Below are 26,584 nucleotides of genomic sequence, written 5' to 3'. Positions count from 1 at the left end.
GGATTCATTGGTTCAGGATTCCCACGACAAAGTACCACGAGCTGGGCGGCTTGGAGGACAGAAATTGACCGTCTCACAGTTCTGGAGGCCGGAAGGCTGAGACCGACGTGTCGGCAGGGGCAGCGTTGGCTCCTGCTGAGGCTGTGAGGAAGACCATTCCAGGCCTCTTCCCCGGCTTACGGGGGTTTGCTGGCAGTCTTTGGCGTTCCTTGGCTTGTGGGCACGTCACCCCCACCTCTGCCTCCATCTTCACGTGGCATTCTCCCTGGGTGCATGTCTGTGTCCAAATCGTCCCTTTTTCGAAGGACCCACCCCACTCCAGTCCTACCTCCTCTAAACTAATTACCTCTGCAATGACCCTCTTTCCAAAATTAGTTCACATTCGGAGGGACTAGGGTTTAAGGACTTCACGATATTTGGGGGCAGGGAGGGCAATTCAACTCATCACACTACCCACTTCAGGAGTCTGATGTCTTTGAAATGTCTGCATTTTCTTTAAAATTCAGGCAAATTGAGTGCTCCCCTCCAGTGTTACTTCACCATTTGGTATAAAAACAACATTTCCCAAAAGCCTGTGAGTAAAATCAGTGATCCACAAAGCTGCTCCGTGTTGATTCTAGGGATCCAAGACCCCATTGCCAGGCCCCTATCCCACACTTGTTCGTGTCCTGCGAGGAGGTTCATAGCAAGTGTGCAAGCCCCAAGAAGCAGAGACACTTGTAGGGAGGCAAAGGCACATGCAACCTAAACAAACGTGAAGAATATCGACTTAGGGCTGAACAGGAAACCGTGTGATTTAAATACACAGAGGAAATATGGACCATCCGTGACCAGAATCAACAACGAGCCAGGCCAGCGTGGAAGGGCTTTGCGGAGGGAGAGCCCTGTTGGAAGTGCACGGCTGTTTCTCATTCCTTTTTAAAGGAAATCAGCGTCATCTAAGCACTGTTCATCCTGTTTCCCCAGCACAATGGCTTTTGAAGAACATACTTTTGAAGTGCAGGTACCGTGGTGTTTGGGGACAAAGATGATGGTTGTGGCAGTGATGGGCTTTGTAACACACTGATCAGATTCATATTTTTCTATTAAAGTAAATGCGCCTCAAATAATAGAACTTAGCAGTAACACTAACCACGGCCATACTGTTCTTTTATTTCCAAAGAAATAACATTTTCAAAAGTGACAAAGGACTCTGACAAAGGCCCAGCAATGAGAGCGAGAATGACTCAGTAGCAGAAAGGCCTTCTCAGTGGAGCTAGCTTATTGCCCCACTTGGTTCCTGACTGGAAAGTGGGTTGAGCCGCTGCTTTTCCACACCCAGAGAGTCCGCTGCTAGCCCCGCAGGGCTGCACTCCTACCCGGGCCTGAGCCAGAGCCAGAGAGAACCTCAAAAGTCAGCCCCAGGAACCTCGACAACATGGAAAAAGAGACAGCTTTCTGCTTCCATCGCTTGAAAACATGGAGACCACAATGTTCCTGACCCTTTCCTGTCTATCAGGAGAAATATAAACTTTACAAGGCATTCACTGTCTGCTTCGAAGAAATGTCTAGAAAAGTTAGACGCCAATCAAGGAGTAGACATCTCCACAGAAGGGGTAGCCCACAGGGTCCGGCCAGCCGACAAGCCTGGAGAACACACCTAACCTGGGTTATTGCTCAGGGCGGCTGTGAGGCTGCAGCTCCATCCAGGAGAAATCCCTACCAATCACTGGGTTCTAGAAGCTATGCGCCACAAGCCCAGAATGCCAAGGGGGACACCCAGGAGACTCTGTTAGCAAACGTGGGGGACCTGACCCTTGAGTAAATCATGTGAGGACAGAAGAGGGTGGTCCGCAAGGGGATCTGAAGAGCCAGAGCCTGCAGGCTCTAGACCCCTTCAGCAAGAAAGCAGCTCTCCCAGGGCAGCAGTGACAGCTCCCGTCTCTAGGGAGATGAGCTTTTCTCAGAAGCAAGACTATTTCATCAGGTTTTTCCACAGCCCGGAGAGAGTATCTCATGAGATTGCCCCACTCCCTCTGTCCTAATTCCTCGTCTGCCAGAGCTATTGCAGTTTCCTGGCCATCCTGATAACGGCAGGCAACGCTGGGACGGTGTCCACTGGGGACAGGCAACTGGCGCTGGGCCTCAGGACACTGACATTGAAAGGAAGCAGAAACTGTAAATGATTTCTAAAGATTGTGCTGTCTTTCAGTTCTCTCCTCGCAGATCCCAGCCTGCCCGCCCTCTCCCCAGCCAGCCCACAAGGGTCATCTCCTTGGCAGCAGAGGCAGACAGAAGGGGCCAGACGCCCGGCCAGGGCCTGGAGTCCACTGGCCCGGGGGCCCTGTGTGCACTCTGGACCGCGTTTCACGCTGCCCGCCCCGCATTCCACACCGCGGTGAGAGCTCTGGGAAGATGCACATTTTTAAAGCAATAGTGTCTTCTGGTTTGTAAGCCTGGTTTCTGGTGAGTTCAGTTTGTGTGAATTATTGCCCCAACGGCTTATGAATTGCTGGGGAAGAGAGAAAAATCGAGTTCCTGCGTGGGCAAGGGGGAGGAGCAGGTCCCCAAGCACAGCGCCCCCTCCCCCGACTCTGGGACAGGAGGTGGCCCTGCCACGCACCTCTGACTGACTGCCCCTCCTAACAGTTTCTTGTGTGCCCCTCAGAGTTTTCTGAAAGCTCGTGGAATTTCCAGAACAAGATGAGCTGAACGACAGAAAGCAGGACCCGGCCCAGTGATAATGGTGAAAAATAATGGCCTCTAAGGAAGAAAAGGGGGCAAAGTGGTGGAGTACTGTATAATTTACATGCATTTTGGGAGACGCCCGAAAATGACTAAGGCAGAACACCATGCTAGTTACATTAAAAAACAAGAACAAGGGGCGCCTGGGTGGCTCAGTTGGTTAAGCGTTTGCCTTCGGCTCAGGTTATGATCCCAGGGTCCTGGGATCGAGCCCCGCATCAGGCTCCCTGCTCAGTGGGGAGTCTGCTTCTCCCTCTCTCTCTTCAACTCCCCCTGCTTGTGCTTGCTCTCTCTCTCAAATAAACAAAAATTAAAAAACAAAACAAACAAAAACCTCCAAAGAGAGGAAGAACTCCTGGTTGTGATTCTCATTCCCTTCCGTCCAGTCTTCATCCCTCAGGGTACTGGCTCCTAACCAGGCAGTTAATAAGCTGTTGGGGCAATAATTCACACAAACTGAACTCACCAGAAACTAGGCTTACAAACCAAATGATACTATTTGCTCCCCTCCCAAGGGGGACATTCGACAAGGCTGGAAACATTTCGGTTGCTGCACTAGGGGATGCCAGCTGGGTATCTAGAGGGTGGAGATGAGGCCTGCCGCCAAGCATCCCACAAAGCCCACGCAGCCCCCAGGACTAAGTTGTCAGGCCCAAAGTGCAGAGTGCCCCTGTTGAGAAACCTTGCCTGCAGAGAATGATTCTCTGATAGCTCACCAACCCACTTGGAGCCACACCAGACAAAGTGTATGTGGGCAGTTCCTGAGGAGGGAAGGCTCAGCGTGGCTGAGAACATGCATGAATTCCTAGACTGTTAAACATGAGTTCTAAGAGGATGAGCGGTCAGCTCTAGTGAGTGAGCCCCTTTCCCGACCTCCATCTTCGGAAGTCCATTAAGCGTCTAGCCACTGGCAGTGTTGCTGTCGAGTGATGGGCTGAGGGGCTTCCAGGGACCCCGGGTCCTCCAAGAGGTTACAGACCGAGATGGAGAGCAAGGACAGGGCAGCCAGAGAAAGGCGGCACAGACAAGCAACAAAACTGAGATACAGGCCACGCCGATTGCACAGGCCAAGCCGGAAGCTGAGTCCAAGGCTGAGAAACGCTGAGGGGCGGACAGAGAGCTCACAGGTAAGGACGGTGGCATCTGAGGAATGTACGGGAAGGCCGCGGGAGGGCCGCATGTCACCTCCATTTCCCCGTACGTTCACTGCAACACGCACCGTGCCCTGTGGCCCGGGGCAGGCAGACGCCGAGCGCACCTGCCCCGCGCTCCAAACACGCGCGGTCACGTCCGACTGAGACGGTTCAGGCGCTAATAAGCAAAAGACAGAAACGTCCTTTGGAGAGGGAGGGACCGCAAACACGCGTTACAGTGTCCGCGGCAGGGGCGATGCCTGCACGTGGCAGAACTTGCACGTGACCTGGGCCTCGGCGCGTGGGCGCTGCTGGGGTGGCTGCGCTTGCTGAGAGCCCCAGACCCGGGCGACGGGGGGGGGGGGGGGGGGGGGGGGGGGTGCAGGGGGCATTGGTTGTCCTGCTGCCAAGAAGCTCTGTAAGGGGGCTTCTGGCTTAAAGGATTGTGTCCCGGCTTGTGCTTTGGTCACTCAACAAAACCTTCTGGGCTTCGTTTTTCTCCGGCTCGGGCTCGCAGGTGTTGCTTGCTTTCCTGTGCCTCTGCCTCCGAAACAGCAACTCGGATCCCTACCCGGGCGAGAAGCCCTCTGCTTCGAAGAGGTCCTACTATTCCAGCAGCCCACACCCTTTCCGGGAGCAAGTCTTTACCAGAGCGGCTAACAAGCAGGCAGACGACTGCCCTGTGGGCTTTCTCCTCTGACAGTGAACCACGGAGAGGTCAGCAGCCGGACACAGAAAGAGGAGAAGGGTCCTGAATACACACAGACAGTTTAATCACCCGTGAAGAAATCCAAGAGTTGCCTGAAAGTGCTTTGTCAGGGAAGAGAAGGGAGGCCCCTGCGAAGGCTGGAGGTCGCTTTGGCCGCAGAGATGGTGGCTGACCACAGAGGCCACCGTGGAGACACCAATGGCCGGTTGGGGGTGGCGGTGGGGAGACTCAAAAACAGGAAGGCAGGGAGGGCCCGCACTTTCCAAAGGGCCTGGCAAACAAATGTTCCCTAGAAAGAAGACAACTGAGCTCCATAGGAAGGGAAGACGTTTTTAAAACCACCACAGTTACTTAAGCGTGGCTTAGTCCTTCAAGCTTCTGTCCATCAATTCTGTCGTTTCTGATTCCAGACTCCTCAGAGTATTTGAAAGACTGGTTTATTCGGATTACATCAATGCCCCTTACTTGCATTTTAAAAATCAAGGTCAAGCTATGTTGATATGCGAAAGGGAATTTAAATGAATGAGGGCTGGCTCCCATGCTCTGGCCCTGTAATTACTTTCTTTGTAAGCCTGAATAGCCAATCAGATGGATGCCTTCTCAACACTTTTTGTCATATTTATGGAATACCTTTAAACAATGGAATCTGGAAACTCCAGCAACATCTGTGTCCAAATATATCCAAGCCTGTTTATGTTTTTAATTGGAAATCAAACAATTTTAGATGAACTCATCTATGGTATCATTGCAAATGCATATTTTTAGGTAATTCTACGGAGCATTTTGCAAACCATTAAAGTAACGACATCATGCTTTATCTTTAAAAGATATTTCTCAGCTGTGATTACTATTGGAATGAAATCAGGGGTGGCATTCAAAAAAGACAGCAGCATAAAAAGGTTTGCATAAGAATTCTGATTCCATTAGAAAACCATTCCTTTTAGGCCAGTTCTTCCATTCCCCATTGGCTCATGTAATATGGTTGGTTTGTTCTCATTCCAATTAAAGATGCAATTCATTAAAGAGTCTTTAACTTCATTAAAGCAAAGCTTTCTATTAAGGTTATCAAGCATTGATGGGCTTCTAATCGGACATTCTCTGCAGGCAGGAGAATGCCACTTTCAAACCCTCTGATTTTGTATGAAGCGACTCTCCTTTCTACGCAAAGACTTTCATTTCTGTGGTCTGGCCTAGTAAAATGTTTATTCCTTTACGCTCAGCTTGGTTACTTTAGGCCCAGATCTATGGGCCCAATAATTTTGATAAGAGGATGATTTGTATAGAAGGAAAGTCGGGTTGTTTTCATTTAATCCTTGGTGATTAGAAAAAACTTAAACCAATGAAGGGTTCCCATTACCTGGAGTTTCTTAGGAGGAAATGACTTTTCAAGGCATGTGGGAATTGTCAAGAAAAGAATTTTCCCTTGAAATGATGTGTTGGTACACAAGAGAAGTGTGGGCAGGACAGCAAGAGGAAGTGGGAACTTGGCCCGTGAGAAAATCAGTTGCTGTTTTGGAGGCTAGATGAACAGGAGACCAGTGCACGGGTGTTTGTTTTGTTTTGTTTTGTTTTTTAAGATTTTATTTATTTATTTGACAGAGCTAGAGACAGCCAGCGAGAGAGGGAACACAAGCAGGGGGAGTGGGAGAGGAAGAAGCAGGCTCCTAGCAGAGGAGCCTGATGTGGGGCTCGATCCCAGAACGCCGGGATCACGCCCTGAGCGGAAGGCAGACGCTTGACCGCTGTGCCACCCAGGCGCCCGCAGTGCACATTTTCCTCACTTACCTTTTCATTTTAAAAAGTGTTAGAATTCAGGTACATCTTGATTGTTCTGGATAATAAAGGATACATGAGACATGAATAGAAAAACCACCAATGGTGAGTAAAATAAGAAAACCAAGGGTCACTTTTTTTTCCCTGTTTATTAACATTCACACCAAGCTGTATACTTTGGTTACACCATGGTCACGTGGTACCTGATGTCACAAGCCACGGCATATAAAATCGCAGAGGCCACAACAGGCAGGAAAAGAGGCCTGGCCCTGTCGTCTGAGTAATACAAACAGCCCAGTGTGTTGGATGTGAGCCTGGGTGTACTGCGGCCTGATGAGCCCAGCTCGGGAGCCCACTGGCCACCACCTCACTTCTTCCCCTGCCTCTGCCTGCCCCCTAGTGGACAAGCATGGAAAAGCGTGGGAGTAAGCCTGGGGGGCTTGGTGGGGGCTGAAATACGGCTTCCGGAGAGCGAGCCTTCCCCAGCCCTGTTCCCAAGCTCTGCCTGGACGCCCTGGGGTCCCCCTGGGATGAACACCTCCACTTCCTGTGTCATTTTCCTGGGTCCTTTGTCTATCTCTGCCTGCCCTGTTCCCCAGTTGGCTGGTATCTTCCCTTGTACGGTCTCCACAGGAGACGTGCCTTTCCTAGAAAGGACCAAAGATTCCGTCTCCGGGTCCTACCCACTGCGGAGAACCAACAGGGTGCCGTACTATTAACCATGTTCCCGCTGTAGGAGCCTCCCGTGTCTCCGGTGTGTCCGGAGAGGCGTTATTTACTCGTCAGAAACCTACTAGACGCCCAGCCCTGGAGACACGGAAGACACTAGGCCAAGGTTCCCACCTGGAGGAGCTCAGAGCCCGGGGAAGGGACGGCTCATCCAGCCATCACCGATCCGCATGTGATCAGGTCCGTGCCCGCAGGAAGCCGTCGGCGCCGCGGGAGCAAAGGTGGCGGGGAAGAGGCGTTTGTGCTTGTGCAGGTTCTCAGCACAGCAGAGCGAGTCCAGCAACTGCTTTGTTCAAATGACTCAGGAAAATAAACGGGGCCGGCACAGGCCGTCCTGATAGCACACACCGCTGGAGAACCGTGGCCGAGCCGGGTATTTTCATCCCTGCCCCGTCACAGTGATCTGACTGTCCCCGCAGGGGCCGACGTGGCCAGGGGCGCCCTTAGATGACGCGCCGCGTGATCTTCCCACTGTGGCAGCCCTCGGCTCCTGCCCACACTCTGCTCCGCTCACTTCAAGCCCCCCTTAATTTTTCCGAAGCTCCCGTTTTCCACGTTGCTGATTCACACATATGGAAGACCTAGAAAGAAAAAAAAAGGCAATTATCTCAAATGACTCAGGAGCCCTCCTGGACTCTGTGATCTCTGTGTAGACTTTCACTTTAAGAGCCTGAGGGTAATACTATTGTCATCTGTGTAGGCAAAGCTGGAAGGAAACAGATTAATGTTCTTCTAAACTCCTGCCTCTTGGCAAAAATTAGTGTGGAGATGACAGATTCTCAGCTCTGGCCTGACAGCTGAGGTGAAGGCCTCTCGTCCAGAGGTGAAGGTACCTGTGAAGAGCCCCAGATGATGACAAGTTCCTGGGGTGAGGGCATCACCTTGCTCCCCTCTCTCTCCTCAGTTTCTGTCTCTCTGTCTCCCCCTCTGAGGCAGTAAATGTTTGTGGGAAGAATGGCTGCCACCCTGAGTCCTGTCAGGCTGCCTGGGAAAGGAGCAGGGGTTGGGAAATGAAGCCACCGGCAGGCCTTAGACTTGTCAATTTAGATTCATGAACAAATCAGGGGAAGTGACTTACCTGCTACAAAACTGCTGAGAGAGATGACACTCGACTCAGGGTGGGAATCCCCTAAGGGAGAGGAGAGCAGAATGGATTATGTTCCATTGTAGGCTGCCTGACAAGTCGTCCACACTCGTCCACACTCGGAGGAAAGCAGATGCCCCTCCACGGGGCAGAAGCACCAGCAGGGGCAGCCAGAGCAACGTGGGCACTGCGCCCCTGCGGGGAGGGGTGAAGCTGTGAGTCAGCAGCAGGCCGTGCTGGGATAAGGACTGCAGGGCCGTGCTGGGCTAGAGCACGCAAACACTGGAGCCCTGAGAAAGGGGGTCTGGTCTGGGGGGTCTCTACCCAAGCCAGCCCTTCTCCATGGGCAAAGGAGAGCGGGCATGAGGCCCCAGGGGGACAGAGCTGGTGTGGCTGGGGAGCGTGGAAGAGGTGGGAAGGCAGAGCCAAAGACCTCCGGGGACAGACCTGAAATCCGTGGCTTTCCTTGAGGCTTTTGGGGGCTGGGGGAAGGGGAGAGACACACAACTATAAATGTTGTGCACTCTGCATGTTTTATAATTAGTCTACAAACACTCCAGCATCCTCATTTAGGACGGTGTACATTCAGACTCTTTTCCCGTGCCCCAGCTTTGGGTTCCATTAAATCCTCATTCTCCCTGCATCACCCCATTGACCCTCAGTAGCACTCATAATTCATTCCTCCTCTCAATACATGCTAATTGAAGGCCCGCCCTTTTCCAGGTCAGGCTAGGTACGAAGAATCGGATGTCAGCAAAAACAGACAGGGCCCCTGCCCTCACGAAAATTCCGCAGTAGAAAAGGAGAGACCTTGATCGAATACCCACACAAGTTAATGTGACATTGCAATGCAGGGAGCTCTGAGGCTATAATAAGGGGTTTGGTTTAATCAGAGCTGTCAGGGAACTCTCTGAGGAAGTGATGAGTGGAATAAAATCTGAAGGAACAATGGGATTAACCAGGCCAGGCGGGTCCTGGGCCTCCCTGTGGAGGGACGCTGTCTGTGTCTTCTTGGCCATGGGAAGACAGAAGGGTAACCATAACACAGACAGCAAGGCAGACAGGAGGCACGACAAGGCTGGACTTGAGACAGACGTGGCCCGGGGAGCCACTGAACGGTTTAAGCAGATGGGCCATGGGATCGAACAGGCATTGCAGAAGGATTGCTCCAGCGGCCCTGCAGAGAAGAGCATGGAAGGGGTCATAAGTGGATGTCATGAGACCGGTTAGGAAGCCGTTACAGGTGAGTTCGAGACCAGAAGGAGAGCAATGGAGGAAAGAGAGGGTGAAGATTCTATTTAGGACACATAATTGTCAAAACACGGTGATGGAATAGACAGGCTTACAATGTACTCCCCAGCTGTAGGAGCTTCCAACAGCCTCCCCCGCAATAAGCCCTCTCTTCTCGGGCTAGGTCACTACCGGAGACACAAACACAGCACTCTCTTTGTCGGGTTTGTCCCTAGGGATGCCTTCATGATTTCTCTCTAGTTTTCTCTAAAAAGGAAGCGAAGAAAGGTCCGTGATGCCTGGAACATATCACTTCAAAGGTCACGAGCTGAAATGATGATAACAACTCCGATTACAGGACTGTCAACTTCTAAGCTCCCCTGACCTCAGCTGAAGGGCTGAAGGGTTGGGGCGAGACCAAGAGTGCTTAACAACATCGCGGGCAGCTGTAGCCTTAGGTGGGCTGACCGAGTGCTCGAGATTCATGTATTGTCCAATTCACCCAGGCATTCTTCTACTGCACACCGAGGGGATGCTTTCGCAGGACTCCCGCGCCAGCCGGGAGCGCACCTCGCTACCAGGTGCCCTCTGCTGGGGCCCTTGCTTCTACCACAGCCACCGACCCATCTCACGAATGGGGCTTTCTCTCTGCGCTGCACTAGGCAGCAGGGACTGGAAGATGAAGAGAAGTGTCCTGGCCTCCAGGAGTTGCAGCCTCGCAGGCCCGTCCATTAGGACGGCACGGTGTGACGCGTGACAGCACGGGCAAGGGATAGGAGCTCTGCCCGGCGGAATTAAGGAGGTTTTCCAGAGGGCACGTCTAAGCCAGATGTCAAGGGGTGAGCAGGAATTTATCTGGAGAAGCGGGGACTGGTTGTTTCAGGCAGAAAAAAAAAATAGCTTATACAAAGACACAAAGACACCTAAGAATGAGGTGTGACCAAAAAGTGGTGGCCCAGGAGTGACGGTGGGGCTGTAGGAAGAGGTGAGACTGGAGACAGCATTGGTGGGTCACATAGGCTCTTAACTACCTGCTTTAGACATTAATGTTAGGATTAGCATTTCTTTTGCTGCATAACAAAATACCCCAAAACTCAGGTGTTTAAAGCAACAAACATGGGGACGCCTGGGTGGCTCATTCGGTTAAGCATCTGCCTTCAGCTCAGGTTATGATCCTGGGGTCCTGGGATGGAGCCCACATCGGGGTTCCTTGCTCAGCAGGGAGCCTGCTTCTCCTCTCCTTCTGCTTCTCCCCCAGTTTATGCGCTCTCTCTCTCCCTCTCAAGTAAATAAATAAAATCTTTAAAAATAAATAAAACAACAAGCATGTATGATCTCGCTAGTTCTGCAGGTTAGGAATCCAGGTCTCAAGGTCTCACAGGCTGCAATCAAAGTGTCAGCCAGGGCTGCGGTCACCTCAACGTTCAACTGGGGGAGCATCACCTTCCAGGCTCACTCATATGGCTGTCGGCCAATCTCAGGTCCTTGCTGGCTTCTTGCTGAAGACATCAGTTCCTTGCCACATGGGCCTCTCCATAGGGCAGCTCACAACATGTCAGCTGGCAGAGAGAGAGAGAGGGAGAGATGGAAGGAGATAGGTTGAGAGAAAGATATAGCCTTTTTAAAACCTAATCTCAGAGGTGACATCCCATCACTTTTTTTATTCTATTTGTTTAAAGAGTCACCAGATCCAGCCCACATGCCCGCAGGTGAGGGGGGTTACACAGGGTGTGAATCCTAGCAGGTGATGACCCCCGGGGTCGTTTTAGAGGCTGCCTACCACATAGAGGAGAGCTATTTAAGACACAATCCCAGCATCATCCCATTCTGCGTAAATTATATAGAGAGACATATAATTTCACTGCGTATTAGTTTGGTTTTGTTGATGGGTACACTCTGGTCCCTAGGAGCCCTGAAGAACAATGTGCTTCATTTCACGTCTCTCCCTAAGGATTTTATACAACCTACTTGGCACTCATGGTGTTATTATTAGATGGATTCAGCCAAAAGCTGCCTGTGTGGGTAGAAATAGGTGGGAAGGTAGGGAGGCAGAGAAAGGATGTGATCGGGACCCCAAATTGAATCAAGAAAAAGGTCACACGCCAACTGAAAATTAGAAATGAATCTGAGTGGAACTAAGTATCGTGGTTGACAGCTCCTACACGCGATGCCAGCTTGCCACAGCTTGGCAGCGGACCTTGGTTTTCCCACATGCAACTGAAAATAACTAACATTCATCCTGAGGGAGTGCCACTAAAATAAGTAACTACTGGGAGCTATACCTCACTGCTCATTCAAGCTGGAAGCAGTCTGCAATTACTTAGCTGAAATTAGATACAAATTGAGTTGCCACTTCCGGAACCCTTTCTCCTGTACTATATTACAAAACAGAAACTGATTTTTGAACTCTGACAGTTTCGATTTTGTTTTTTTTTCTTGCACATCAATGTGATAGCCCATAGAATATCCACAATGGCAGATTATTGACACGAAGCTCTTGTGAGACCTCCTCTCTTCAGAAGTCCGGCTTTCTGATTTTCAGACCTGGGTGTAATTGCTCTGGATGGGGCGACAGGCTGGTAAGAGTCACTAGAGAAGAGGGCAACTTGCCCGCATTTGAAGTATAGCGCATGGGAGGTGGGGAGGAAAGAGGACTAGCACAGAACTATCCCTGGAGATGTGTGTGGATGGCTCTGCTCCCACTTTTTTTGCTCGTCTGAAAGCTCTCAGGGTCTGCAGCCACTTTAATACAGAGGTTCTCTTATTTTTTTATAAACAAAACAAACATACATGGGAACAAACAATAATAACGATAACTTGAGGGTCTCCCCTCAAACTTGGCTAAAAAGGAACTGGCATGCAGATAATGTGGGTGTTTGGGGGTTTCCTGTTATGAAAGAGCCCCTGGATTGTATTATCTCTTTAATAAAACACCACCTTCCTTGACCTGCCATTGGAAGAAGTAAGTGAATATCAAAGATCCCAGCTGTGGTGGAACCTAGGAGGCCGTGGCAGCTTTCAGGGTAGGTTGCTTCTCCATAACTTTGATGTCCAACATCCCTTTGCAGAAAGCAAAGAGTACTTACTTTCTTCCCGTTGTGGGAGACATTAGTCATGGATGAAGCTCATTTAAAACTACCCCCACCCCTTTTCACCAGCCCCACACATTCCTACCCTATATCCTTATCATGATCTGGTGAATCTTAGAAGTGACAAATTAGTTTCCAGGTAACCTTTCTGCCTCCATGAAGGTTTACTTTTGCCTTTTTTTTTTTTTTTTTTGGTCTCCCTAAGTCTTAAAAAAGAAAGCTAAAAGTCACCTAAGGAAACTCTTAAGATGGTGAATCTCGACAGCCTCACTTTAATTTGGGGGGTTATTTCATGCCTAGTTTAACTTGTTAAATTATTTTTAGTATCGCCTTTTCCAGACTTCTTAGGGCTTGGGAAGAAAATAGAATGAAGTTAAATGAACTCAAAGTAAACTGAGTAATCCTAAATGAATTGATGTCAGCAGTGATTCCACAAGCAGCTCTCTCCCACATCTCCTGGGAGTGGTGAGCTCAGCGCTGCATTTATTCTGACAGACGAAAGCACACACACGGACCCTGGCTGGCCCAGGCCGCCTGAAAATTCAAGGCAACCACCCTCTCTGCCTTCCCAGCACTTACCATGGCCTGAAAAATCCCTGTTTGAGGAAAGACTTTCCTTTAAGTCCTAGCAGGACCAAGTCATACCCTTAACAGTGACAACATGAATGACAACTTGGCAGAAGTGCTCCATTTTCCCAGCTCCTCCAGCCCACTGCTCCAACCCTCGGAAAGGTCATCCCGGGTTAACTCAGTAGGGAAAAGATAACCTCCAACTCGGGACATTCAGAAGATGGCCAAGTGGTGGAAGGACTGAGGGGATCCAAGGGGCAAAATCAAAATGCAGAGATCTCATTTATTTTCACCATTCAGGGAACTTTTTGATTAGTCTCCTTTCTTCTTCCCCGATTTCAAAAAAATAATAATCCTCAAGTTCTGAGGAGGGTCTGTGCCGCAGGAAGAGGAATAAGTCACAGGATGAGTAGGAAAGAGCTGCACGTGTTCCCTCCCCACGTCTTCCCCCCACCCCGTCATACCCCCCACGCACGCACGCACGCACGCACACGCACACCCCCGGTCAGCGTGGACAAAAAGCTGCCCCGGTTTGTTACTCCTCCCTAAGCAGCAGCGAGGGGCGGGCCTGGGGGCCCCGCCTGCTCCCCTTCAGCAGCCTGTACTCTCAGGGGACGCCTCACACCTCCCGTTCCCCACCCCTCGCCAGATACGTGTCTCCAGTGACCTCACAAATTGTCGTTTTGATCAGGAGTGTGGTTTTCGAGAGGCAAACCCGGCCCGCCCCAGGCCGCCGGGCGGGAGAGCGCTTCCCCCCGCGCTCGGCCGGGACCGCCTCTCTGTGCCGCCCGGCACGTCCCGCGCCAGGACGCCGGGCCGGAACACGCCCTCCGCGGGGAGCCGCTCTCCCAGGGGCCTGGGGAGAGGCTCTGGCCTTTCCTAAGGAGGGCCGGGAGCGGGCCCTGTGGGCTGGTTCCTGGTCGGCGCTCCCCCTCCCGGCGGGGAACCCCGATTTCCCCACTGCCGGGGGAGCGACGCGCTTCTGCTCCCTGCGTAACCGCTCCGGCGGCCGGGCCCGGCGCATGCGTGGAGAGGGCCGCGTCCGCTCTGGGCTCCGGGGCTCCGGGCTCCCGCGGCCGGGGCGGCGCGTGCGTCGGTGGTGGGGCCGGGGGCAGCCCCAGGAGCATGGAGCTGCTAGAGTGCGGCTCTCCTCCGTTTCCTGGCAGCACGTCGGGGACCCCGCACCGTTGGATGAGAGCCACAGAAAGCTAAAGGCACGGGCTCCTTACAGGGCGTCTGCTTCATGCCTCCATTTTACAGATGAGGAAACTGACCCGAAGAAGCGGTGGGAAGTGACCAAAGCTGCATTTCTGAATTCTGGCACCTGGGACCAGATCCAGCTCTTACTGGCATGGTTTAGGTACTCCTTCAGTGAGCATTTATCAAGCTCCTGGATGCGGTGTACTAAATGTATGTATGGTATGAAAGATTACCACGGATACATCAGAGGCAGTGTAACCATGGCTGCCCCAGACTTGGGCATAGAATGAGACAGACCTGGGTGTGATTTTGATGATTTGCAGGACTATGCTACTAGCTGGATGGCCTTAGTGAAGTGGTTAACCTCTAAGCCGTAGTTTCCTGGTCTGCATAAAGGAGATAAAATAGGACCTACCTGCTGGGTCGCAGAGTTTAAATGAGAAAAGGTGCATATTGCTTAGCACGGTCACTGCACGTGGAAGGCACTCAAATAAGTGTTCACGCAGTATTTTGACAGGTAGAAGCGGTAGGCACATAGGCGTTCATGAGACCGTCACGATACTCATTTCCAGACGAAGTCATGCAGAACAAGAGGGAAGGTACTTTCCCCTGTGCAGTACTCGGTGAGACACACACAGGGTGACATGACCTGGTACTACAGAGACAAGAGGAAGCCGTCTCTGTTTATGTTTCCACCAGCTGCTCCCACCTGCCCTCTCCTCTTCCTCCTTTCCCAACTCTCACTGTGACTCATGGTGGCTGCAGAGATACGGCAGGACCTCTTATCAGAATGAAACGCGTTCTGCAAGGTGCTTTAATTTATGTTTGAAGTCCTACTTTATTACAGGGCCTCTCTCCTCTTTTCGAAGGCAGGAAGGTACAAGAAGGAGCAATCGATTTACGTCAATGACAAGGAACAGTGGTTAAGCACCTAAGGTGTCAGATCGGAAGAGTCTGGAATCATAGATCATCAGAGTTGAAGACCATCTGGAACAACACGTTCATGTTAATGAAGGAGCCTTGGAAAACTGTAAAAGGTAAAATACATCAAGCTTTAGACTCAAGTTAGCCCTAATTTTCTGTGTCCCACAGTTCATTCATCTACTCATGCACACGGCTCTAGGGGTGCATTATATACTGCCAGGTACAAGGTCTTGTCTCAGTAAGCAGGGAAAGGGAAGGGAAAATAGGATCCAGAAGTATTCCTAGGTACTTTGTACAGCTTCATGGATAGTGGTACCATTTGCTGTGATAGTGACTGGAGGAATAGAAATACCCCGAGAGGAAGATGGCATGTTTTTAACACATTTTTTTTTATGTGCATGGGACTTCCAGGGATGACCTCCAGAATGCAGTAAGGAACGTGGGTGCCGAGCCCACCAGAGAGGGGCCTGGAAGTGCCCCCTGGGAAACAGTCAACACAGAGTTTGTCACTGAAGCTGGGGCTGGGCTGAGATGGTCCGGAGAGAGCAGGCGGAATGGGAAGATCATGGGATGGACGAGAAGTGAACCTGACAGATACCAGCTCCTAAGGGTCAAATAGAGGTCCTGAGGAGAGGGCAAAAAAGTGAGAAGAAGACTAGGAAAAAAAATGGCATCAAGCAGTGCAAATGAAGAGGTTCTCTAGTGTGAGGAAGTGATCAGGAGTGGGAAATGCCTCAGAGATACCCAGCGCGTGAACACTGGAATGTAACCATTGAGCTGGACGATGAGGAAGTCAAGTCACTGATGATTCGTATGACCCCGGTTTCGGTGGGGTCATGAGAACAGAAACCGGGTCACAAGCGTTAGAGGCAAATGGAGTCAGGGAAGAGAAGCAGCGGGGAGAGTGGGTGTAGCTCACTGCTTCAGAAGAGTCGGTTGGGCAGAGAAGGGGAAATGACAGCTGGGAAGGCCGGGTGAGTTTCTGTTAGTGTCTTTTTACTATGAGAAACTGAAACATGCTGACAGGGTAAAGAGAGGCAGGACGGGTCAATAGGGAGAACTAGAACGGGGTCTGAGTGCAACCTCCACAGGAATGAATGGGAGGAGAAGGCATTCTGTCCCATATAATCCGAAGGAAGGATTCCTCTTCCTTCATTCTTTTTCTTCTACAATGTGAGAGGAAGCAAAGCACTTGAAAGGTTTAGGGATGGACTTGAGGGGCTCTTCAAAACAAGCTTTGTCTGAGTCACGGGTCTAGCCATGGCATCAATCATTGACTGTCAAATGCATTTAATTCACCTCATTTGCATGTGGAACTGTGCTCAACGCCACACAAATAATGTGACATAGATCCTGTTATTATCAGGTCTGTCAGGGCTCCGGGTAGCAAGTGACTGAAACCCAACTCTGACCAGCTAAACCAAAAATGGAACCCATTAGTTTGCTAAACTGGGTAGACTGGCTTTAGGTATGGTTAGATTTTAGGTGCTTAGAAGATGTTGTGAGGAATAATAAGGATTATGATAAATGAATTTCGTGTACTCAAGGCATTCATCGGCCTGGTTGGGGTGAGGGGGTAAAGATTCTTCCCAGAAGGTAGGCAAAGATAAGGGAGAGGTGGCACTCAGCTTCACAATTCAAAAGTAGAGTTTGTAGCAAGACAATGGCCATGTGATTCAAGCTCTTACCTTGAGAAAGTACCCTCTATATTCCATTACCTTCTTTCTTTAGCAGATCAAGAACTGGGTTTGGTAGACTAAAATTGGAGTTTTATGTATGAGAGGTCTAGACAAGAAGAGAAGTGGGGGTTTTGGGGGGACAGAAGCAGCAGAACAAGACAAGAAAGAGGCCTAGGAGGAGCGATAGTATTGGAAAAGTAATGACTAACCCTGCAGGCGTAAGAAGACCTTCTCCCCTATTACCCCCTCCCCCCTAGAATTATGAGAGGGAGACCTTGGGTAGCCTTGCACTGGGCAGGCCGAGGGAGACCCAGCATGGACTTCCCAAGCTGTGCTAGTCCCCTTATAGCCTAGACCCTACCCAGATGTAGCAGCAAGTCTGTGACCAGCTTGCCAGAGGTGATCACTGTAACAAGGGGACTCAGCAATGTGGGCTGCCAAGGGAACCCCAGGATCAGGACAGTTAGAAAGTCATGGCCAGAAGTCAGAAGCACCTGAGAGAGCAGAGAAGAGGCTAAGCAGACGGAGAGCACCTTTGGGAGCATTCTCTCAGACTAGAGGATGGACCACCATCTCAACATCCTCAGACATCACATCAGAGGCTGGCAGTCCACCCAGGACAGGCAAAAAGTGGACACTGCCCCGAGGTGGGAAGACATCAGGCAGCTGTGCTCTAGGATCATACAAGGCCAAGAGTTCCCTTTCTCTCAATACCGTGAGGACACAGAAGCCACACACCCCCCACCTCTACCCGATAGACCCGATAGGGGTGATCAAAACATTTAAAAGTCCTTATAGGCTCAGGTACTGACCAGTCTGAATGGAGGTGTTCTGCTGTCCCACCACTAACCCTTTTTGTTGACAGATTGTGAGGACCTTGGGGAAAAGTCCCGAACAAGGGGCACTGGGGGTTGCTCAGGGAACTCAGGGCAGCACCTGTTTACCACCTGCACCAGGCATATTTCAGGATTGTATCAGTTAGGTCAACCGTACTGGTGGGTCTAGGTTGCCAAACACCATCATCTTTATTGGTGAAGCACGAGAAGGGCAAGGCCGTCTGAGAAACCGAGCATGTTCTCAAAGGGGATATTGAAACTATTGGATTGGGCCACTACTTCAACCAGTGTCTCCCCCTGCTAACCAGTGCCTCCACATTGATTATGGGCAAATGAGAAAAATTGCATTTTATTGACACACCCACATTGCTGTGTGTGTTGAATTTACCATCCATCTGCTTTCCTTTATGTTGGCTTCACTTTCAGGCAGCAGCTCCAGGCATTAGCAATCCCAAAAGGCAAAGCACGTCTTTCTCAATGGTGCCAGCAACAGTCCCAGGGCACGTTCTCATTGGTCCAGCTTTACTCATGTACCCATCTCTGAACCAATCCCTGGTTGGCCACGCCCAGGTCACAGGACTGTTTTCACCTCAGAGGCAGAGTGGGGAGAGGCATGGCTCCCCAAAGGGAATCGGGGTGTTCTTAGTAGAAGAGCATTTGAGGCGGGCAAGAGCATTGGGGCACATACCACTGTTGCCTTTTGGAGTTTAACTTTCTAAAACTCAGGGATGAGGGGGGTGTCTCCACAGCATGAAATGAATTTGTCACTTGAGCATTTATCCATAAATTGATCCACGTAGATAACTAATATAGAAAAACAATAAATCAAAGCAGAATTTTTCCCCTCTTAAATTTTATGGTCCTGATTAAATTAATTTTTAATAATTGAATTAGAGGAATATAATCAACTAAGTGTCCGGTATGGTTTAAAGCATAGTGCATTTCATAATTCCATTTAGAAAATTGTCTCTTTTCTTGTGAATGTGAAGACAACTGTCTTACTTTTTCCTCTATTATTTTCTCTTTTTAAAGCAAATCACCCTCACCTAAGTCCAAGAAAAACTAGATAATACATTACTGCCTGTAAAAACAAAAAGTTTTTGGTAATAAATAGAAAGTTTAATTATCCAAGAAGAAATAGTAAAGACAGCATCGGGTTTTCTTCACAGACTTTTATTTTCACTACTGTAAAACACTCCACTCCATAATTTTTTTTAAAGTCAGTTCTAAATAAAAAGAGATATTTAAGTTTTCAGGAAAGGAAAAATAATCATCAGTTTTACTCTAAAAATTATGCTGTGTCTTTTTGGAAATAATATTACTCCTTAAGGGATATCTTAAAATTCATAGTTTAAAAGGTTTACATCTCAGAATTGAAAAACTCTTTGGAAAAAAATAATCATTAATCACAATAAGTAGAAATAAACTCATCGTGCCCTGATGTTTGAGTCACATAATTAATTCAGAAGGGGTTGGCTTTCTCTGCATGTGGAATCCAGGCATTCGTTTATTCATCAAATATTTATCACACCCTTCGTAGCTTCCCTGCTCTGTGCTGGGCGCTGGGGAGGCAGAGATGAGTCAGACAGGCTCGCGTCTGGGAAGGAAGGAGACAAGCGAGTAACAGGGAGGTCCACAGAGGTGTGCAGGCATGCTGAGGGCTTGTAGGAAGGAACAGTCGATTGATTTTTCAGCGGGGTGGATGGCTCCGAGGCTAGCTGGGATAAGAAGCTGCGTGACCAGAGCTGTGACGGGGCAGTATTTATAGACTTTGGGGTTTTTTTTTTTGTTTTTCTTGGCCCTGGCTAAGGTGGACGACATTTGGAAATCCTCTCTGGCAGCGCTGAGGCAGCTGGGCTCTGTGTCAGCTAAGAAATGGGAGCTTCTGGTCTTCCCAGCTCCTCAGTATTGCACTCTGGCCTTGCCTGCCTGCCATGTCCGTTCCAGTCCCCCATTCAACGTATTCAACGATCTGTTGTCATGAGCCGCCCTCCATGGGCTAGACCCTGTTCAAGCGAAGCAGACTACAATCTCAGGGAGCTTACTTCTAGAGGAGGGGAGGCGGACAAATAGTAAGTCAAAATGGTGATAAGTACTGTGAAGAAAAACCAAGAATGGCAGGACAAGGAATGTAGGGTGGGGGTGTATAATATAAAGTAGGGGCTTTAAGAGATCCAGCCTAAATTCAGCTTCCCCAGTTACCCGGGCCCCCACGAACTGTGGCTGCTGGTGCATTAGGAGCCCACCAAAGAAAGTGGCAAGCCGCCCGACCCCAGAGTCCCTGAGAAGTGGCCAGCTCAGGCTAACACAGGCTGCTGTGTGTCCCTACCCTGTCCCCAAAGAGTTTCCTCAGCTGGCGAATGCGGCCGGTACAGCTAGGGTCTGGCAGCTCATGCCTTGGGAGGAAATGGGTTATTTATTCTAGAGGTGAGAGGAAGGTTTGTATCTTGATAACATCTAGGGGAGAAGGACATCCAGCTCCCCAAAGAGAACTTTGGCAAAGCGAAGATAAAAGGTCAAGACCTGGGCCAAGAGTGCTGGGGCCCAGTCTGGGTGCAGACCCCCACTCAAACGGGTGGTATCAATCAGGAAGGGGGCAGGTGGCAGGTCATTAGAATGGGCTAGAAGGGACACCTGTGTTGGGGTGGGAACAAGGAGGCACAGAGTCCGCCATACTGATTATCAGGCTAGAAGGCAGACTGAGAATTCAGGGTCAGGACCTTTAGGCTGGAGCAGAAAGCTGGTGTAGGGTGGCCAGGTATGGAGGCTTTGGGAAGAAGTCAAGGGTTTTGTGTTTATCTGCTAACACTGGCTTAGGTGTCTCTTGGCTATAGCCAAGGCTCGCTTATTCCGTCGTCTGTAAAAGCACCACAGTACTTTTAACCATGAGCCAAATAACACTGAAATGAATTGTAGTTCTATGGGGGGGGCAGCTAGGGAGAGAAGGAAGGTGAAATGGCAAGGAATCTCCAGTATTTTGCCCCTAAAGCATAACTGCAGTAGAAACCAAGTAGAAAGAGACTTAGACCCCTAGGGAGGGTGAAAGTATGTACGATAAACTGACCAGCACAGCATGCTGTCCTGTATGGACGCCAGGACCAGAACAACTTGTCGTGCTGCCACTTTGATCATGGGATTTGGATCAAAAAGAACATAGGCTTTGTGCTGTGGGGCTTGGCGCCAGTCTCTGCCACCTGTTGGCTATATGACCTTGGGTAAGTGACTTGATGCTCTGAGCCTTTGTTTCTTCATCTGGGTAGTGGCGGTACAAGCCGGAGCCTATGCTGAGGTTTGGTCGTGTCTGGCGAGCCAGTGGGAAACCCCACAGGGATCAAGCAATCTGCCTTTCGCGAAGAGCTGCAGGGAGCCAAGGACAGTGAGCTCACCAAGTGCCAAAGTGTCCGTGTGGGAGAAAGGAGTAGTTTTGAGATCACCGTGGTACCAATGGCCGACTCTAGCCCTGGCCCTACCCATGCTGGCTCCCTGGCTGATTCCTGGACAGACCTGTCACTAAACGCTGACGGGTTTATTTACTGCATACTCTATAAGGCACTGAGACACAGGGTCACTGTGATGAGACCCCCATAAACGAGCATAACAGGAGAGGAAGACGTCATCTCCACGGGGCAGCTTTGCCAGAGGGGGATGGCAGAGCAGGGGAAGGGGTGGTGCCCGGCATCCGGGCACAGATATGTTAGTGAGTACATGCAAGACGCCTTCCCCCAGGGACTCCCCAAAAGTACAGGGGGAGGAAAGGTACTTTGCTGGGATTAAGTTCTAGGTGAGAGATGGTGGGAACAAGCTAACATTTGGATTCTTAGTCTTGGACCATCATTTGCCCCCACAAGGTGACAGACCCTTGGTTGAAAATAAGGACGTTCCCATGCATGAGCCTGGACGTGACAAGTACCCCGTAAATGTCAGATCCCCTTCAGAAACCATGTTAGGGACCCCACAGAGCCCTTGGGGGACTGCTCAGGACAGGCCCTGGTGCGTTTGGGGATTGAAACAACATTCCCACAGCAAAGACTGTTAACAAAAAGTAACCTAACATGTATCTTTGAGCACTTACTATGTGCCAGTAAGGTATACATGCTAAGAAGGATTTATTTGAATTATCTTTTTCTTGGCACTTGGCAGGTTACAAACTACCCTGATAACGCATCTTATTCCCATTAGCCTTCCCAACAACCCAACAATGTAGGGTCCCCGTGTACGGATTGGAAGATGGAGTTTTAAAGAAGTCAAATAATTTCTCCATAATAATCCAGCCAATAAGGGGTGCAACTGGGCTCTCTTTCTTTGGAGATCAAACAAATAAAAGAATGAGGGGAAAACTCAGCAAACACTAAACCTGAAGTTCTGACTGGAAAAGCTGGAGAGAAAGACAGATCTTTGTGGCTGGACATCTGGAAGTGGTCAGCTGGGACTGGAGCTGGATCTAACCAGAGGGCAGAAGGTGGGGGGGGGGGCAGGATGTAGAAAAGGAGGCAGAAGGCCCGTGGGGGAGGGCAGGCCCCCTGTGGTGGTCGTGGAGCCACCCCCGCTCATCCCATGTCAGAGAATTTTTATAGCCTTTCAAAAAGAAACTGCACTTCACTGCCCCCAAGTCTTTGGAAATCACACTGGAGGCTTTGCCCCTATTGCGGTGTCTGGACCGTCCAGATCACCTCTCATGACTTGGGCGACTGCTGGTCTCAGGGTGGGTATCCCCATCATTTCTAATTCTTCTTGGAGAATTATTTATGACATCTAAAGGTATGCAAAGCCACATACAGAAATGTGCCAATATGAGAATATTAGCCAGAAATTATGCTGATTTCAAATTGCAGAAAAAAACCAGGAGACGGGAGTAGGAATGAGCATTTATGGGCCAGACTCTGTACTGGCACCTTTCACATTCACGATCCCTTGATTAATACTCATTACAGCGTAGCCATTCATTACAACGCTACCAATTCCCCTTTGGCAGTGAAGGAAACAGATGTTCAGAGAGGAAGGTAACTTGGCCAACATCACACAGCTAATAAGTGGCAAACGTAGAATTTGAATCCGGGTCTGACTTCAGAATACCATGTTTTCCGATATACCACAATGTACAGCTTGTGGAATTCAGGTGCGACTGAGAGGACCAATAAACATAGTTTATTGACAGTATGATTTTTTTATCCTATTTTTTTATTAATTCAAGTTTAAAAACCATGCAGTTCCCAAATTACCAGCTTCAGAAAGTTCTTAAGTCATTGAGGTACTCAGGATTCAGAGACTGAGCCCTATCAAAAATGGGGCCCACCTTGCACTGGGTGGACGATGAGGAGGAGATTTTCAAGGGAACCTGCCTCATTTCCTCAAACTCTGTCTAGTGCAAATGCCAAAGTTTGACGCATCCTAACTGCTCTGCTTTCCTCGGCAGCTCCAACTCTGCTGAGAGAATAAGAAATATGCCTCCCCCTTGACAGGAGCAATGTTTGAAATGAAGGACCTCAGGTGCTACGCTGTTTTCTGACAGTTCCTCAGAAGAAAGCACTTTCTGCCTGTTCTATTCAATCCCAGTCCAGGTGAGTCACCACATTTTCAGTCAGGCAAGTAGTTTAAGGCACGAGAAATCTGAGCTGGAACCAGCAGAGAAAGGTGCGGGATGGTTCGTCACCCTTAGCTCTGGTGATGACTTGCTGTCATAGTGCTGGGAAGATCATTTCCAGTGAGAGTCCCACTCCCCGCTGCTCGGCTGGACTGTTAGACGTGGGAGACCGCGGGCCACCCTGATACAGGCCTGGGCCACGGCCACAGCCACAGCCACGGCCACGGCCACGGGCACCTAGAGCAGACAGCCACTCAGCAGACTCGTGTAGGCTGTGGGTCATGGTTAACAGGCTGCGCTCGTGGGGATGGCAACACCGTGCCCTCCAGAGGAGCTTGCAGGGAGCCAGCACGACCCCTCACCCGCCTCCCACAGCAGCGCCCGACACTGGAGCAGACTCGGCAACGGCCTGAACCACCTCCCCTCTTCCTCTGCTCTCGGCTTCAGCTCTTGGCTCTGCAGAACGCCGCCACCGGCAGCCCCTTCTGCGGGCATCTACACTGCAAAGCTCGTTGTTGCCTCTTCGGACGGGGACCAGGAGGCTAGCTCTGAGCAGAAATGCAGGGTGTGTTGTGGCCCTGTGGGGTGAACCACACTGGGGGAGCATCGGGGTGAACTGCGCTCCTCACTCAGACTTCCCACTGGCTGCTTCCCTGTCTCCTGCTCTCACCCGGGGGACTGCAGTGACCACGGGCTGGGGATGGGGAGCAACCTTGCTCTATAGTTTTCCCCGAATCCCCTTAATTAAGCTTCCACAAGAATGTAAGAAACAAGCAAGCTCCGTACCCAGGCCCTGTGGTCACCTCCCCCAGATTCTGACTCGGGGGCTTGGGGCAGGCTTATTTTTATTAAGGGCCCAAGTGATTTGATTGCAGGTGGTCCCAGACCACACTTCGAAAAACACTGGGGCAGAAATAAGCCAGCAAGTGTATGAGATACATCTGGTATGAGTGGTAATTCATCTAATTTCTTAAAATAATATTATGGGGTAAATTGTGACTCCCACCCCCGAATTTACACATTGAAGTCCTTACTGCCAGTACCTCAGAATGTGACTGCATTTGGAGATAGGGCCTTTCAAGAGGTAATTAAATGAAAAATAAGGTCACTGGGATGGACCCCAATCCAATATGACTGGTGTCCTTATAAGGAGAGATTAGGACGCAGACACCCCCAGAGGAAAGAGCATGCAAGGGCACAGTGAGAAGACAGCCACCTGTAAACCAAGGAGAGGGACCTCAGAATTCGGGAGCCTGAGACAGGTGATACAGTGCGTGTGTCCCGGCTACATCACCTCCCACAGCATCTGCAGCCGTATCCTGCAGCCAGACAGGCTAATATTTCTGTAGGCAGGAGTATACGTTGCATAAGTAAAGACGATAAGTAGCCTTATATCAACTCAAGACAGTTTTTTTATGCCAAATGAATTTATCTCAGGTCAAGTTTTGCTGTCAAATGAGTAATAAATACAATTTTTGGTATTTGGAGCTTTTAGGGTTTTGAAATTGTGGACCCAAATTATCCTGTCTTAGGGATGAAGAAACTGAGGCACAGGGAGACAAAACAACTTATCTACCTTCATTAAATCATGGGGGGTGGGACTGGGCTACCACCCCAGGCAGCCTGGCCCCCACCCTCAGTACCGCCCACCTCTCATTGCCTGCAGTGTCTACGGAACAGTACACCCGGCTTGCAGCCTTGCTGTGAGGACCAGCTGTGTAGGCTGGGTTCTGTGATGGGTCCAACTGTGTTTCCTCCCCAAATTCATATGTTGAGATCCTAACCCTAGTCCCTCAGAATTTAACCTTATATGGAAATAGGGTCATTGCAGATAGAATTAATTAAATTAAGATGAGGCCATTAAGATGAGCCCTAATTCAATATGACTGGTGTGCTTATTAAAAAAAGAAATTTGGACAGAGAGAGAGGTGTACTCAGGGCTAATGCCACGTAAATACGTAATGCAGAAATCAGGGCGATGCTTCCACAGGTCAAGGAGTGCCCAAGATGGCCAGCACCACGCCAGAAGCTAGGAAGAAGGGTGGAACGGTTCTTCTCACTGAGTCTTCAGAAGGAAGTTACACTGCCTATACCTTGATCTCAAACTTCTGGCCTCCAGAACGTGAGACAGATTGGTGCTCAAGCCCCCAGTTTGTGGTAGGTTGTTATAGTCCCCCTAGCAAACTAATATACATTCTTTATGCAATGTATATTAGTATACATTAGTCTACGTACATCCGATACACGTATATACATAGTATACATACATACAATATACAACCAATATATATTTATATTAGGTTCCAGATTTCCAAGTTACTACTTCTATTATGGGGGTTGCGGAAGATAAAGCCCTTAAACGAGATGAGTTCTAAGGCCTCTTCCAAGTTTTGGGTCTAATTTTTTTTTTAAGATTTATTTCTTTGACAGAGAGATAGTGAGAGAGGGAACACAAGCAGGGGGAGTGGGAGAGGGAGAAGCAGGCTTCCCGCTGAGCAGGGAGCCCAATGCAGGGCTCGATCCCAGGACCCTGGGATCCTGACCTGAGCCGAAGGCAGACACTTAACGGCTGACCCACCCAGGCGCCCCTGGGTCTAATTTTCTGTGTTGACAACATGAGGATAGCCCAGCTCCACTTGCCACTTGCCCCAGTGGTCCGGTTCTTACGGCATTTCTTTGCTTTTTTAAAAGATAGGCTCATGTAAAGGTGGTCTTAAAAAGCAAAACAAAGCGAAGAATGTCTTTTCTGCGATGTGGGTTATGTCCTTGTACGTTAAAAATGAAACCGTGTGGGCCCTAATTTCCCTTCTGATGCTCCTGCTTGTATCATGAACTCAGTCAGACGTGGGTTTTCTGAATCCCTTTCACTCGTGCCTCCAGATCTGCCAAGTTTAACCCACAGTATGTGTTTGGGCTACAAATTCTGCAGAGGAAAGCAGAAAGCTAAGTTAGAAGTGGTTTTCTATAAGTTAAGTTGTGTATCGTTGGAACCCTATGTTGGCCTGGAAATTTGGGTTCTGCGTGTGGAAATGTGTCCCCTCACCACCATTTTATTGAGCAGATAAAAGCTGCTTTAAGAAAGTATAAAAGGCTGATGAATGCTTTTTCTGTTCGTAGAACAAGGCACGGTTGACCCAGTGTAGAGAAGGAGGTAAAAATGCTAAACGGTTCTCTTCGGGCTTTAGTGATGGGATCCCCCGTTGTAGAGCTGGTTTGGACCTTTAGGCCTCTGCCTTGAAGATTCTACATGTCAATTTCAGAAAATTATTTGCTATAGGTGGAGTGTGGCTCCCAACTCCCCACCCGTGGAAATGGGACCTTAA

At 49.8% G+C, this 26,584-nt stretch overlaps 1 protein-coding gene and 2 long non-coding RNA genes across 3 annotated transcripts; 2 read left to right on the top strand and 1 right to left on the bottom strand.

The window, feature by feature from the left end:
• Window positions 1-2,086: 2,086 nt before the first annotated feature.
• On the top strand, window positions 2,087-5,589 carry LOC130544390 (uncharacterized). The gene is made up of 2 exons (XR_008960634.1): window positions 2,087-3,851; window positions 4,375-5,589. It is a non-coding gene; the product is annotated as an uncharacterized LOC130544390 (long non-coding RNA).
• An 889-nt stretch (window positions 5,590-6,478) lies between these two features.
• On the bottom strand, window positions 6,479-9,689 carry LOC125282051 (uncharacterized). Its single transcript, XR_007189177.2, has 3 exons — window positions 9,499-9,689; window positions 8,147-8,197; window positions 6,479-7,649 (listed from the first exon to the last, which is right to left on the bottom strand). It is a non-coding gene; the product is annotated as an uncharacterized LOC125282051 (long non-coding RNA).
• Window positions 9,690-9,914: 225 nt separating this feature from the next.
• On the top strand, window positions 9,915-26,350 carry LOC113253631 (uncharacterized). Its single transcript, XM_057315803.1, has 4 exons — window positions 9,915-10,126; window positions 13,592-14,451; window positions 15,111-15,278; window positions 23,094-26,350. The coding sequence occupies exons 1-3, from the start codon at window positions 9,915-9,917 to the stop codon at window positions 15,149-15,151; spliced, it is 1,113 nt and encodes a 370-aa protein (XP_057171786.1). The 3' UTR covers window positions 15,152-15,278; window positions 23,094-26,350.
• The last annotated feature ends 234 nt before the right edge of the window (window positions 26,351-26,584 follow it).

Source organism: Ursus arctos, unplaced genomic scaffold (genome assembly GCF_023065955.2).
Source record: "Ursus arctos isolate Adak ecotype North America unplaced genomic scaffold, UrsArc2.0 scaffold_20, whole genome shotgun sequence".
Taxonomy (NCBI): domain Eukaryota; kingdom Metazoa; phylum Chordata; class Mammalia; order Carnivora; family Ursidae; genus Ursus; species Ursus arctos.
Note: the sequence above shows the minus strand (reverse complement) of the source record. Positions and strands in the feature narration are given on the sequence as shown.